Source organism: Erithacus rubecula (assembly GCF_903797595.1).
Source record: "Erithacus rubecula genome assembly, contig: scaffold_176_arrow_ctg1, whole genome shotgun sequence".
NCBI lineage: Eukaryota > Metazoa > Chordata > Aves > Passeriformes > Muscicapidae > Erithacus > Erithacus rubecula.
Genome location: NW_027636133.1, coordinates 88,102 through 103,541, shown reverse-complemented (window position 1 = coordinate 103,541; position 15,440 = coordinate 88,102). Strand labels below are relative to the sequence as shown.

Genomic DNA, 15,440 nt, shown 5'->3' with positions numbered 1-15,440 from the left:
CTGGGAAGCACCAAGGAACACGGGGAGTCTGCATTTTGTGATCTGCAGCAGTCACCCCCAGCGCCAGAGACCGATGACTGGCCGACCACTTGCAGAAGAGACTTTTTGAGTTTGTCATCCTCTCAGAGCGGTGGGGGAGGTTTTTGTCATCTGGGGCTGTTCATTTTTTTTTCCTTGTGTTGAGAAATAAACAGTTTTTTTCCACTTTCCTCTGAGGAAATTCTTCCCGAACCCGGTGGTGGGGAGAGGAGTTGTGGGGGTTTCTTTTCTGGGGGCTCCTTCCAGAGGTGCTCCCCAAATTTGCCCTAAACCAGGACACTCTGTTAGCTCTTGCCAAGACATCTTGTTGTAAATTGCATTTGCTAATTAAATCTACAGTGCTATCAGTCTCAGTCACCACACTGCCTGGTTTTGTTAGTTTTCCGCCTCCTCCTGATGTTTTTCTACCCCATCCCAAGATTTATCCCTGGTTTTGTAGCTCTTCTGCCTCGTTTTGAGGTTTTTCCTCACTATCCCAATGGCTTCCCTCTCATCCCATTATTTTCCCCCTCATCCCAGTATTTTGCTGCCTAATCCAAGTATTTAATTATTTTTCATCAAATCCTGGTACTTTTCTGCCTCATCCCTGCTGGAGGGATTGAGGGAAAGCCAGGGAAAAGTGAACTGGAGAGGAAAAAGTTGGATTTGGGGTCTTGTTACCCTGCTGTGATCCTGTTGGAAAGAAACTCATCCTATCCCAGATCCTGAGTCTATCGTGCCCAGATGGGATTTGCTGGGGGATGTTTCCCAATCCTTATTCCGATCTATGAATCCACCACTATTTTCTTCATTTCCACCTCATTTTTGAGTTTTTCCATCTAATCCTGGTATTTGTCCACCTCATTCTGGGGTCTTCTTACTTTTTACCACTGTTTTTCCACCTCATTTTGGCGGATTTGGCATACTGGTGTTTTTTCCACCTTCCCCAGTGTTTTTCTCCTCATCAAAGTTTTCTTCCCACTCATTTTTCTGTTTTCCACCTCATCTCAGGATTTCCCCCCCCCCCATCCCATTCTTCTTTCCCTCTTTCATTTTTTTTTGCCCTTTTATTTTTGCTATTTCCACCTCACTTTGAGGCTTTTTTTTCCCTTCTCACCGTATTTTCCCTCACATCCTGCTGTTTTTCCACCTCATTTTGGTATTTTGGACCTTATTCTGTTGCTTTCCACCCCTCATGCTACTGTTTTCCTGCCAAATCCTGGTGCTTTTCTGCCTCACTTTTTTGGGATTTTTGCTCATGTCAGTGAGTTTCCATTCATCCTGGGTTGTTTCCTCCTCATTTTAGTGTTTTTACCACCTGATTCCAGCAGTTTTCCACTGAATTTTAGTATTTTTGGGCCTTATTCTGTTGGGTTTTGCCTCATCCTTGGTGTTATTTCACCTCATTTCTCTTTTTTCATCCTCATTTTCATGTTTTCCAGCTCACTTGATTTTTTTCCCCTCATTTTGCTGCCTTTTCCCTTCATTTAACATTATTCTCCTAACCCTGCTACTTTTTTTCACTTACCCGCTGTTTTTTCACCCTCTCCCATGTGTTTTCTATCTCATCCTGGAGATTTTTCCCGAATCCTGATATTTTCCCACCTGATTTTATTGGTTATTTCCAGCTCATCTAACTTTTTTTCCCATCCTGCTACTTTTTTTCTTCATCCCACTGTTTTTCCAGCTCATCCTAGAGTTTTTGTACCTCATCCCAGATATTTCTCCCTCATCCTGATATTTTCCTGCTAATTTTCCAACTTTTTTCCTCATCTCGCTGCTTCTCCCGGTGCCTGTGGGGCCCTGAGGGTCTGGAGGGCAAAATGGTGGGAAATAGAGCTGGTGTGGGGGGGCATCTATAGGGGATCAATGAGGGCACACAGCGCCAGGAGCCGCCTATAGGGGATTTTTATGGGGTCGCTGAGGCTCTCAAGGGCCCTTAGACTCTATAGAGAAGCTCTGGGGGTTCTATAGGGTCTGGGGATCTATAGGTGCCCCCATAACAACAGGACACCTCCCCCAGCCCCTCTCCTTCCACTTCTCCTTCCCCCAGACCCTTTTCCCCCCGCAGCACCCGAGGTGCGCACACATTCCGCTCCCCATTGGCCACATCCGGGTGGCGCCGGTGGCGCTGCTGTCGCTGTCGCCTGTCGCGACAGGGAGGTGGCCCGGCCGTGTCAGGGGTCGCTGGTGGCTGTCACCATCAGGGTGGGGGCGCTGCTGCGGCCCCGGTACCTGCAGGGACAGTGGAAGGGGCCTGGAACCCTCAAATGTTTTTATTACGTGAATCAGAATGGACAGGTTAATGATGATCAATAGATTTTTACTTGTTTTGGCAGTTTTGAAAGTTTCATATCCCAAATTATTCCCCTAAACTCACTGTGCGTTTCCTGCGAAGCCTCCTCGATGTCAACTGGATGAGAAAAATTAGAGACGGAATTTAGGATTTAAGGATTATGGAGTCTTTGGGGCTTTTTTTGGATTTAGTGATTTCATAGATTTGGGGTTTTAGAGGAGGATTTGGGGGTTTTGAGAGTTCACTGCTTCTGGGGATTTGGGGCTTTCTGGTGAAGATTTGGATATTTTAGGGTTTGGGATTTTTTGGGTGGAATTCGGGACTTGGGGCTTTTGAGCGAATTTTGTGTTTTGGAAGATTAGAGGTTTTCAGGGGATTGAGGTTTTTTTTGGGATTTGGGTTATTTTTGGATTAGAAAGAGTACTCAAAGAATCCCGAGGTTGGAAGAGACCTTCAAGATAACCCAGCACAACCCTGCCCTAACACGTCAAGTGGACCATGACACTGAGTGCCACATCCTGTCTTTTTTAAACACATCCAAGGACGGTGACTCCACCACCTCCCCAGGCAGACCATTCTTGATCACTCCTACCGTGAAAAACATTTTTCAAATTTCAAAACTAAATTTCCCTTGCTGCAGCTTGAGGCTGTGATCTCTAGTTCTGTCAGTTGCTGCCTGGAGAAAGAGACCAACCCCACCTGAGCACAGCCACCTTTCAGGGAGCTGTAGAGAGTGAGAAGGTCACCCCTGAGTCTCCTTTTCTCCAGGCTCAACAAGCCCAGCTCCCTCAGCCGTTCCTCACAGGGTTTGTGTTCCAGCCCCTCACCAGCCTCGTTGCCTCCTCTGGACGCGCTCGAGCGTCTCAACGTCCTTCCCAAACTGAGGGGCCACAACTGGACACAGCACTCAAGGTGTGGCCTCAGCAGTGCTGAGTCCAGGGCAAGAATGACCTCCCTGCTCCTGCTGGCCACACCATTCCTGATCCAGGGGCCATTGGCCTTCCTGGTCCCCAGGGCACTCTGCTGGCTCATGTACAGCTGCTGCCCATCAGTGTCCCCAGGTCCCTTTCTGCCTGGGCACTGTCCAGCCACATGAGAGATGTTATCATTCACACCATCACAATTAGAAGTCAACTATTTCCTGATTATAATTCATGAGAAGCATTTCTTGGCCAATCAGGTTTTGTCACGTCCTGCTGTCAAATGCCTCACAGTCAATCATCTGAAATCATGCCCTGTTGGTCCTATGACAATCCATGTTTCACAGTTCTGTTTCTTGAAATTATCCAGTCTGCTTTGCAAGGTCATTCTTTGAAACTTTTTTCTAGCGCCATTTCTCTCTCAACAATATCTGTCCTATTCCATGGCATTTCTAAGTCAGCATTTCTTATCTCCAAGTTTGCACACAGATGCACACAGTGTGAGGTTTCTGTCAGGCCCTGAGAACTCTCTACAAATCCATTTCCCACAGGCAGCAGTGAAAGGAGATCGTTCAGCTGTTCACACCACAGAGCCCTGGAACCACTGATCAGCTCAAACACTGTGGGCAGGAATGGCTCTGCACAGACTCATCCTTTTCTCAGGGTTCCATTTGCTTGCACGCACTTGTACCATTCCCACTTATCCATGGCTTAAAAAACATCCCTATCAAAAACCCCAAAACCAAGCGGGTCATAGAAACCCAGCAAACAGCACACAGCAAACCTCACTAGTGTGCAAACCTGCAGCCCTGCCTGCCCGCTCTGGGTCACTGTGGGGCACCCCAAAAACACCAGGACCCCCAAAATAATCCTGCCCCATTCCAGGGACTCCCTAAAGCAACCAAAGGACGCTCTCACATGCAAAAGCCACACCCAGCACTCTAAAATCCACTCTTAAGGGCACTGGAAAAACTCCCAGTCCCTGCCCCAGATCAGTCCCCGTCATTGCAGGGATCCCCAAATCACCCTAAAGACCCCCCTGGTACTGCAAAACTACCCCAATGACAACCCAAAAAGCCCCAGGACCCTCCTAAGGAAATCCCACTCATTCCTCAGATGTCTTAACCGCAAAAACTCTCTCACACCCCCTAAAATACCGCAGCCCCCCAAACAGCCGCCCCCCTCCTTCCAGGGATAACTCAAAAACTATTAGTACCCCACCAGAACAAACCTGCCCCATCCCAGGGCCTACTAATCCCAGCCCAAAGACCCCAAAACCACCACAAGGACAGCACAAAAAACCTCAGGACTCCCCTATTCTAAATCCTGCATTCCAACACCACTCAAAATCATCATAAAGACCCCCTAGCATCTCAAAACCAGCCGAAGGACCCCTAAACAAATCCAGCTCATTCCAGGGAACCCTTAAATCACACCAAACAAACCCCAGCAAACTTAAACTACCTCTAGGACCTCCCCAGCCACCGCATTCACCCCTCGAACAGAACCCCAAACCAGCCTCCGCCCCCGCCCCCAATTTCAGGGATTCCCCTCAGGGATTTCCCCCCTCACAAATTCCCGCCGCGGCCCCTCAGGAGCCCCTGGCTGCGTTTCCGCCGCTGTTCCCGCAGGAATTCCTCGTCCCAGCGCTTCAGCAGCACCTTCAGCTCCTGCTGCCGCTCCATGGCCGCGGGAACCGGGATCGGGATCGGAATTGGGGTTCGGGAATCGGGATCGAGCTGGAGGGAGGCTCGGCAGGAACGGGAGCCGCCTCAGACAGACCTTCCCGCCCCCGCCAATCGCCAGCCAATAGAGAGGCAGTGATTATTGATTGACAGCAACGGCAGCAAATGGAAAGGCAGAATGTTAAAGCGTCTCCCCACATCGCTCTTGGGCTAATGAAAGTTAAATAAAACAATGACAGACTGTTTAAGATCCTATTAGATGTAAAAATCCACCTCCAGAGTGAATCTCTCACGCTGATTGGTTGCAACAACAAGTAAATAAGGAAGTGAAGCTTCCCTACAGCCCTGGGCGAGTTGGGGCTGCGGTCGGGTGGTGAGTGGGGGGGACACCATGCTGGGGGGGGCAGAGCCGCTTTTGGGGATCCCTGAGGGAACTTTGGGATCACTTGGGGATCCCTGTGAGAATTTCGGGATTTTGAGGTGGCCCTGGTAGGGTGGGGTTACCCTGAGACCCCCTTTTTAGGGAGCTGCGGTGGGGGCACCCTCACAACACCGCCCGCATCTTCTCCCACAGCTTCCCTTTTTTTCAGGATATGCTTGGATTCGGAGTTTCCCCGGAATTCTCCTCTGGTTCCTCCTCATCTTCGGGGGGTCCCCCCAATTTCACCTAATTCCTACAGAGCCCCAGAATCCATGGATTCTCTCCTTTTCCTCTGCGCCCGCCGCGTTGTCGCCCAGCGCCCTCTTCCTGCCCTTCCTGCTCATCTCTATCCCGTCCTTTTCCAAGTGGCATTCCTGGATGGAACAGCCCTGGTCCTGCGGGATTTGGTGGCCGCTTGGCCCTTCCCAGTGCTCCACCTCCAGCGGCTCGTGGGGCACCGAGAGCTGCTCCAGAATCATCCCGGCACACTCTGCGTTGAGACCGTCATCCAGGCCGTGGTGGCGCAGCTTCAGCGGGAGCTGGAACACCCTGGCTGCCATTCCAGGTGGGTATTGGGAATCCCAGCATGGTCACATCCTCCAATTTCTCCAATTCCTCATTCCATCCTCGCACATTTCCCTAAAGGTTTATTCTTGTTTTTCCAGCCTGCGCGTGCTGGACATGACCAGACTCTCAGACTGCGTGTCCGGTGACACTCCCGCTGGGTTGACTGTGTGGTTCATCAGTGAGGCTTTGGCCAAGGCTTGTGTGGAGGTGTCCAAGCAGCAGCAGGAATTCCAGAGGCACGGATCCAAGTGGCCCAAAGGCCACTCTGGAGACGCCGCGTCCGCAGCGGCTCTGGAGCCCCTGGGCGTGGATGTCCACACCGACCTGTTCGTCAACGGAACGTCCTATGGGATCCTGCGCGACGCGCTCCAGACCGGAGCCACCGGCCCCCTGCGCCTCAAGTGCCGCGAATTCCAAGCGGTGGACATCTCAGCATCCGAGATTGTGACTTTGTTGGAATCTCTGGATCCATCCTGTCTGCGGAGGGTGGAACTGTGCTTCAACAATTTGGGACTGACCGGGCTCTCGGTGATCCTGCCTCACCTCTCGCGCTTCCTAGAGCTGCGCAGCCTCAAGTGCCGGTACAGCAAGGTGGACGTGCAGAACCTGACACCAGAATCAGCAATGACAATCCGCAGCGTGGCCAGGCAGCTGGGAATGCTGCCCAGCCTCCGGGAGCTCAACCTGGCATCTTCACAGCTCTCTGGGAATCTGCACCAGATCCTCTGGTGAGTTCCTCACAGAGCGGGGCCTTCTCGCACTCCGGGGGGATTCCCAAGGCCTCAGGGATTGTGGGGGTCTTTTGCAATCTGAATGATCTTGTGGTTCCAGGTTTTCATTATCCTGATTTTCCCGAGATTCCGTTATCCCAATAGTTTTTGACTCCATTGTCCCATAATTCCATGATTCCAGGATTCTCAATGGCTGAACTTCAATATCTAGGAGGTCTTTGCCAACTTTAGTGATCCTGTGATTCTGGGGACTTCGTTATGCCAATATTCCCATGATCCTGTCATTCTGTTGTCCCAGTAGTTCATGAGTCAGCGTTTCCTTATCCCATAAATTGATGATCCCAAATTCCTTGTTTCCAGGATTCCTAAAGTTGGGGCTCAATGGGTTTTGCAGCCGGAAGGACCCATTGATTCCAGGAATTCATTATCCCAATGTTCCCATGATGCTGTGATTCCGTTATCCCAGTGGCTCATGACTCAATGATTCCATCATCCCATAATTCCACAATCCCAAAATTTCTTGTTTCCAGGATTCCCAAAGACAGGACTTCAGGATCGTGCAGATCTTCTCCAATCTTAGTGACCTCACAATTCCAGGATTTCATTAACTCAATATTCTCATGATTCCATTATCCCAATCCTCGATTTCAGAATTCCCAAAGTTTGGGCTCAATGGTCCCTGACAGCTTTTTCAACCTCAGTGATCCCAGGTTCCCACAATCTCATTATCCCAAAAGTCCAGGACTCTATGATCCCATCATTCCTCGATTGCAGGTTTTCCAATCATTTGCCTTGATGAACCAGAAGCCTTTTCCAACTTTAACTGCTCCACGATCCCGTAACTCCATGATTCTGTAACTCCATGATCCCGTAATTCCATGACACCCTGACCCCAATATCCCACGATCCTAATATTCCATCACTCTGTGATCCCAATACCCCGTAACTTCACAATTCCACAATGCCCTGGCTCCACGATCCCATAATTCCATGTTTCTCAAAGCTTGAACTTGATGGTCTTGGAGATTTTGCCCAACATCTGTGATTCCAAGGTTTCATCACCCCATAATTCCAAAATCCCGGGATTTTCAGAAGTCAAACTTGATGGTCTTGGTGACCTTTTCCAGCCACAGCTGTCCATCTTTCCACAATTCGATTTCACAACTCCATGATTCTTTGATCCCATAATTCCATGATTCTCAAAGCTTGAACTTGATGTTCTCAGAGGCCTTTCCCAACCTCACCCATTCCATAACTCCAAGACCCCATCATTTCAAAATCCCAGGATTCTCAGGGATCAAACTCAGTGAGTCTTGGAGATGTTCCCCAGCTTCAGTCATTCCATCATTCCATAGTTCCGTGATTGCATAATTCCATGATTCTCAGGCTTTGATGCGAGGTTGTGAGCCAGGTACCAGACACAGGGCACCAAATTGTGAGGTTACGAACCTCCGGCACTCTGGGCACCTACTCAGTTGGGTTATCTTAAATGAGCAAAGCAGCTAATAGTTGCTAAAAGGTTCTTTATTGCAGAAGCACATCAGTCTCAAAAGGCAAGCAGAAAATCAATGGCAAAAAGCAGTGGCAAAAAACCAAAGGCAAAAAGCAAAGGCAATGGCAAAGAGGAAAAAAGGCAATGGCAAAAAGCAGTGGAAAAGCACTAACTCTCCCCAATACATATTCCTATATATAATCCTCCCAACAAGCTAAACCACAAACTCGGACCACCACTTCTTAACCTATTAGAATTCTAGTTTCTTAACATGCCAGGTGATGTATAGACTACGCGTACAATCTGTCTTGTTCTATCTGAAAAATACAAGCAATATTCTTACTATAGCTCTGTTTTGTCTAAGTACTGTCTACAACTACAGTCCCAGAGCTTCTACTGAAAGTATCATTATGTTTTTCAACCTTCACTAGAACTTGCACTTCTAGTTTTGCATTTGAACTTTTCACTTACTAAAAGCACTAGAGCTCATACTAAAACTTTTTAATTGACTTACTTATCCTAAAAGGTAAACTTACACCTCTACCTTATGTGTGAGTGGCTTAATATATGTCAATCCATCCTCAGGCTTTAAGTCAATCCCTGCACTCGGATTTCTTTCTTAAGAATTCAGAGAGACCTCTGACTCACTGACTCCAACACCTTGAACTCGATGTTCTTAGAGCTCTTTCTCAATCTCACCCATCCCACAGTCCCATGATTCCATGGCTGCAATCCCAGCTCTGATTTCCCCCAGGAATCCCAACACTCCCATCTCCCACCAATGTTCCCTTGGGCCTCACCTGTCCTATTTTTCTCCTTCCAGCGACCTGCAGGCTCCGTTGGAAAGCTTGGAATTGGGTTACTGCTCCCTCCTTCCCACCGACCTCACCTTCCTCTCCAAAAGCATCCACGCTCCAGCCCTCAAAAGGTTGGATCTGAGTGGCCACAACATCTCCCAAGGCCTCCTGGAGCCGCTCCAGCTGCTCCTGGAAGAATCCTCGGCCTCGCTGCTGCACCTGGATCTCACGGATTGTGCCATGGCCGACTCCCACCTGGCCGTGCTGCTCCCGACGCTCCTGCGCTGCTCCCGCCTGCGCTTCCTGGGACTCCACGACAATTCCCTGTCCATGGCTGCAATCAAGGATTTGCTCCAGAAAACCTTGGAGCTGCTGGATCTCCAGCTGGTCGTGTATCCCATCCCTGAGGATTGCTACAAGCTGGAGTTGTGGGACTCCGTTTCAGATGTTGTAGAGGATGAGGAGCTTTTGGCAGCCAACACTGCAGAGATTTCACAGCTGCTGGAGAATTCTGGGACAACCAATGTTATCTGGACTTACAGTATATTTGCCTACAGAGGCCTGGACTACTTCTCCTTGTGATTTAGGAAAACCTCAGAGGCAGGAAACGCTCAAAGCCTCCATCTCAGGAAAGCACCTCCACCTCACTCCTGAAATCTGGGCTTTTTCCGCCTCATCCTGGTGCTTTTCCATCTCATTCCAGTGCATTTTTCCTTTCAGTTTCCATGCATCCTTTTTTTACTTTCTGCCTGCTTTTGTCAGTTTTCCACCTCATCCTGAAGTTTTTCAGCCCCATCCCAAGATTTTTCCCTGGTTTTGTAGCTTTTCTACCATGTTTTGAGGTTTTTCCCATTATCCGGATAGTTTTCCCTTCATCCCGATAGTTCCCCCCTCATCCCAGTATTTTTCTGCCTCACCCCGGTATTTTCCATCTCATTTCATGATTTTTCCAGCTTATCCCAATGTTTTTTCCATCAAGATTGGCTTTGCATGGTAACATTTTAGGAGGCTTTGGGGTGGATTCCACAGGAAGCTGCCGGAAGCTTCTCCTGTGTCCGACCAATCTTATTGGGAACAGCAGCGACACCTCTGGAATAAGAATGAAGTTGGAAGAAATCAAACATAGCACAGTTGGAATTCCGGATCAGTAATGTGGGAAAGGAAGGAGTCAGGAGATGATTTCAAGGTTCAAGTGGAAATTCCCAAAATTCCTTGGTGCATCCAAAGGGAAGCTCATCCTGGAGCTGCATCTTGGGAGGGACGTGCAGATCCATGGATCAGAGGTGCAGGATCATGGCAGGAATTGCACAGAGGAAAAACCCTTTGGAGCAGGATATTCCCGAAGTATTGCCCCTTTGAAAAGGGGAATTGTCTTCCATTGGAACAACACCCAGGAGAAATCCATGGAAAACTCTTGCCGTGAATTGGATTTGCATTAGTAAATGCTTTGAAAACTGATTTTGGGATGGATTCACTGAGAAATAAATGGAAAACTCCCCTGGGATGGTCCCAGCTCCCAGCACTGCTGGAGAAATTGAGGGAAAGCCAGGAAAGAGTGAATTGGGGGACCAAAAAGTTGGATTTCGGGTCTTGTTATTCTGCTCTGATCCTGTTGGAAAGAAACTCATCCTATCCCAGATCCTGAGTCTCTCGTGCCCAGACGGGATTTCCTGAGAGATCTTTCCCAATCCTGATACCGATCCATGAATCTTCCAGGTTTTCCTTCATTTCCACTTTATTTTGGGGATTTTCCACCTAATTGTGGTGGTTTTCCACCTCATTTCCAGGTTTTTTTTTCACTTTTGTTTTACTCTGGGAATCCTTAAAATCAGAGGGTTTTGGTAAAGCTGCAAAAAAGCAGGCTCCAGAGACAAATAGAACTGCAATTAGAGCTCAGTGGAAAGCATAAGGCACGTCAGCTGAGAAGTTCAATGAGATGTAGAAAGCAAGGACAAATAGAACAATGGTCTGTGTATTAACACTTGCCTAGAATAACTCTCTAAGCTGCAGGAAAGTATATCTAGGAAGATATTAGTAGTTCTAAGCTCAATAATGGAACTCAGTGCATTGTATTTTAAGGCTTACAAGCAGGTATTGTATTGGAAAGAAGCAAGCACTGATTTAACCAAAGACACAGGTACATACACTGATTGGATAGAACTAGTGTCAATATGCTTTTGCTTTTGTGATTGGTCAAAAAACTTTCAAAGTGCCTTGTAACATCACATTCTCTGGATGTGGCCAAGGACACGAGCTGCTGGCATCTTCCCTCTGTCTCATTCGTGTAATGAGTCTGATGTTTGGGTGGGAAAAACAAATAATAAAGCAGCTCGAGATGGGTTCCACAGCAGTACTGTCCCATTTGTGATTCTGTGCATATACCCGTGGCCGGCATTATTTCCCCACCACATTTTGGTGGGTTTTGCCTCATCCTGGTGGGTTTTTTTTGGCTTTTCCCAGTGATTTTCCACCTTTTGTCAGTGTTTTCCCTCTCAGCCTGGTGGTTTTAAGCCTCATTTTTCCATTTTGCCTTTATCCCAGTGTTTTCCTATTTCATGTCACTCTTTTCCGCCCCATTTAGGTGTTTTTCCAAATCAGTTAGAGATTTTTCCTCATCACATTCTTTTTCCCCCTGTTCTGGTGTTTTTCCCATTTATTTTGGTTGGTTTTAACTTTATTTTGGATTTTTTCTTTTGTGTTATCCCAGTTTTCTCCCCCGCAATACAGGTATTTTTCCAACTAATTTTTGGTGTTTTCCTCATTCTGTTGGTTTCCACATCATTTTTTCTCTTAGTCCTCATCCCATTATTTTTACACTCATTCAGGTGGTTTTCTCCTCACTCCCAAATTTTTCCCATCTCATTCTGGGTTTGTCTTTTTTTTTCTCGTGCCAATATTTTCTCTCCCATCCTGCTGTTTTTGCAACTAATTCCAGGGACTCCCCTCAGGGATTTCCCCCCTCACTAATTCCCGCCGCGGCCCCTCAGGAGCACCTGGCTGCGTTTCCGCCGCCGTTCCCGCAGGAATTCCGCTTCCCAGCGCTTCGGCAGCACCTTCAGCTCCTGCAGCCGCTCCGTGGCCGCGAGAACCGGGATCGGGGATCAGGGATCGGGATCAGGGATGAGGGATCGGGATCGACATGGAGGGAGACTCGGCGGGGACCGCAGAGTCACCTCAGAGCGAAACTCTCGCACCCGCCCGGCCCCAACCAATAGGAAAGCAGGGACTAGTGATTGACAGAGGAAAGAACCAATGGAAAGGCTGAAATCGAAGCGCTTGCCCACGCCGCTTCTGCGCCAATGAGAATTAAATGAAACAATGACAGACAGCTGTAAGATCCAAGTAATTCGCCTCCAGGGTGTGACTCGTTCAATAATTAGTTGCGAACAAGTGCAGAAACGAAAGTGAAGGTTCCGTACGGGCGCCATTTGGGGCTGCGGGCGGTGAGTGGGGGGCGCCGTGTTTGGGGGAGCGGGCAGGGCCGGTTTTGGGGATCCCTGAGGGGACTTTGGGATAATATTGGGATGCCTGGGGGAATTTCGAGCTTCTAGGAGGGGTTTGGAATCCTTGGGGGATTTTGGGGTGGCCCTGGAGGAGTGGGGGTACTCCGGGACCCTCTTTTTAGGGAGCATCGCTGGGGGCACCCTCACAACACCGCCCCCACCTTCTCCCACAGCTTCCCTTTTCTTCGGGATATCCCTGGATTCCGAATTTCCCTGGAATTCTCCGTGGTGCTTTGTCATTCTAGGACTGAAGCACAGAAAAACTCTCTATAACCAACCCACAAAAGAAGTTATGAGTAGGTATGTATTTATTCAGTGCTGAGGTGCATGGGGGATGGCTCCTCCAAAACCATGCACACCTTTGGCAACCTGTGCCTCTCTTTTTATTCTCTACAAACTGGACTACATAAGACACCGAATACACACATTCACTTTCTCTCCTTTGCTTTTTCGTCCTTTGGTCATCATTTGGACTTTGACACCAGTTTTCCTGTTTCAGAGTTTTGTGCTTTTTTCCATACATCCTGTTTGTGCACTCCAGCTCTTGACGTCACCTTGTAGCCTTGCTGTGCTTCTGTTCTTGTCAGCCCCCTTTTAGTCAAAGCATTTCTTGATGCTTGATTCTTAATTCTTAAATTTCTGTGTCTAACGGGTCACCTCTATTTCTCCTATCTCCCACAGCCCCCCAGAATCCATGGATTCTCTGCGCTTCCTCTGCACCCACCGTGTCATCGCCCAGTGCCCTCTTCCTGCCCTTCCCCCCCATCTCTATCCCGAACTTTTCAAAGCAGCATTCCAGGATGGAAGAGCCCTGGCCCTGCAGGAGTTGGTGGCTGCTTGGCCATTCCCTGAGCTCAAATTGCAGCAGCTTGTGAGGGACCTAAAGCTGCGCTGGGATCGTCCTGCAATCGAGTGTAACCAGGCCATCATCCAGGGCGTGGTATCGCAGCTCCGACAGCAGCTGGAAGAGCCCGGCCGCCAATCCAGGTGGGTTTTAGGAATTCCAGCATGGCCACAGCCTCCAATATCTCCAGGTATTTTGAAGGTTCCTTCCTATTTTTTTCCAGTGGGTGCCAGCTGCGTGTGCTGGATATGACCGGACTCTGTGATTACGTGTACAACCGCACTCCTAACGGGCAGACCTCCTGGTCCAGAACCAAGGGTTTGGCCGAGGCTTGTGTGGAGGTGTCCAGGTACCAGCAGCAATTCCAGAGGCGCGGATCCAAGCGGCACAAAAGATGCTCTGGAGCCACCACGGCCGAGGCTGCTCCACAGCACCCGGGCGTGGATGTCCACGCTGACCTGTTTGTCGATAAAGAGTCCAATCAGATCCTTCGTGAGGCGCTCCAGATCGGAGCCGCCGGCCTGCTGCGCCTCAAGTGCCGCGAATTCAAAGCTGTAGACATCTCGGCACATGAGATTGTGCCTTTGTTGGAGTCTCTGGATCCATCCTGTCTGCGGAGGGTGGAACTGTGCAGTTTGGGATTGACCGGGTTCTTGGAGATCCTGCCGCACCTCACGCGCTTCCCGGAGCTGCGCAGCCTCAAGCTCTGGCACATCTTCATGGACGGGCAGCACCCGACGCCTCAATGGGCCATGGGAATCCGTTGCCTGGCCGGGCTGCTGGGAATGCTGCACAGCCTCCAGGAGCTGAGCCTGCGATCCACCTGGCTGCCTGGCAGTCTGAGCCAGATCCTCTGGTGAGTTCCCCACGGAGCGGAACCTTCTTTACTCTGGGGGGATTCCCAAGGTTTCGGTTCAAGCATCTGAGGGGTCATTTCCAAGCTGAGTGATTCTGTGGTTACAGGATTTAATTATCCTGATGTTCTAATGATCCTGTTATCTCATCAGTTCATTACTCCATTGTCCCAAAACTCCATGATCCCAGAATTCTGTGATTCCAGGCTTCTCAAGGACTGAACTTCAGGATCTTGAGGTCTTTTCCAACCTTAGTGACCCCATGATTCCAGGATTTCATTTTGCCTATGTTCCCATGATCCCATGATTCTGTTATCCCAGTAGTTCATGACTCAATGTTTCTATTTTCCCCTAAACTCATGATCCTATAATTCCTTGATTCCAGGATTCCCAAAGTTGTTGTTCACTGGGTCTTGAGGATCCTTTTCAGCATGAAGGATCCATTGATTCCAGGAATTCATTATCCCAGTGTTCCCATGATCCCATGATTCCGTTATACAAATGCCTCATGACTCAATGATTCCATCATCCCATAAATTCCATGATCCCAAAATTCCGTAATTCCAGGATTCCCAAAGTTCAGGATCTTGGGGATCTTCTCCAATCTTAGTGACCCCCTGAATCCAGGATCTCATTATCCCAATATTCCCATGATACCATGATATTCTACAATTCCCAAAGTTTGGGCTTGATGGTTCCTGAGATCTTTTCCAACCTTAGTGATCTTTGGTTCCCATGATCCCATTATGCCAATAGTCCAGAACTCCATGATCCCTTAATTCCTTGATTCCAGGATTTCCAAAGGTTGGATTTGATGATCTTGAACCTTTTCCAACTTTACTGGCTCTGTGACCTTGTAATTCCATGATCCCATAATTCCATAACTCTGTGATCCCAAGAGCCCATAACTCCACAGTTCCACATTTCCTGAGCTCCCTGATCCAATAATTCCAGGATTCTCAAAGGCTCAGCATGGATGTGTTTCCCAACCTCAGTTATGCCATTAATTCTTGACCCCGTAATTCCAAAATCCCAGGATTTTCAGGAGTCAAACTCTATCATCTTGAAGCTCTTTCCCATCCTCACCCATTCCACAATCCTGTGATTCCACAGGTGCAGTCCCAGCTTTCATACCCTATGCTTCCTCCCAAGATCCCGACATTTCCAGCTCCCACCAATCCTTCCTTGGACATAATCTCTCCCTTTTCCCTCCCACCAGCAACCTGCAGGCTCCGTTGGAAAGCTTGGATTTGAGCTACTGCTCCCTCCTTCCCCCCGACCTCGCCTTCCTCTCCCAAAGCATCCACGCTCC

General features: G+C 48.9%; 1 protein-coding gene and 1 pseudogene across 2 annotated transcripts; both read left to right on the top strand.

The window, feature by feature from the left end:
* Positions 1-5,426: 5,426 nt before the first annotated feature.
* On the top strand, positions 5,427-9,509 carry LOC306815627 (leucine-rich repeat-containing protein 14 pseudogene; annotated as a pseudogene). The gene is made up of 3 exons (XR_013777872.1): positions 5,427-5,905; positions 6,006-6,635; positions 8,954-9,509. The product of XR_013777872.1 is annotated as a leucine-rich repeat-containing protein 14 pseudogene (transcript).
* A 3,615-nt stretch (positions 9,510-13,124) lies between these two features.
* On the top strand, positions 13,125-14,084 carry LOC306815644 (leucine-rich repeat-containing protein 14-like; the record flags this gene model as incomplete). The annotated part of the gene is made up of 3 exons (XM_079332215.1): positions 13,125-13,417; positions 13,498-14,001; positions 14,078-14,084. The coding sequence occupies 3 exons, from the start codon at positions 13,125-13,127 to the stop codon at positions 14,082-14,084; spliced, it is 804 nt and encodes a 267-aa protein (XP_079188341.1).
* Between the last annotated feature and the right edge of the window lie 1,356 nt (positions 14,085-15,440).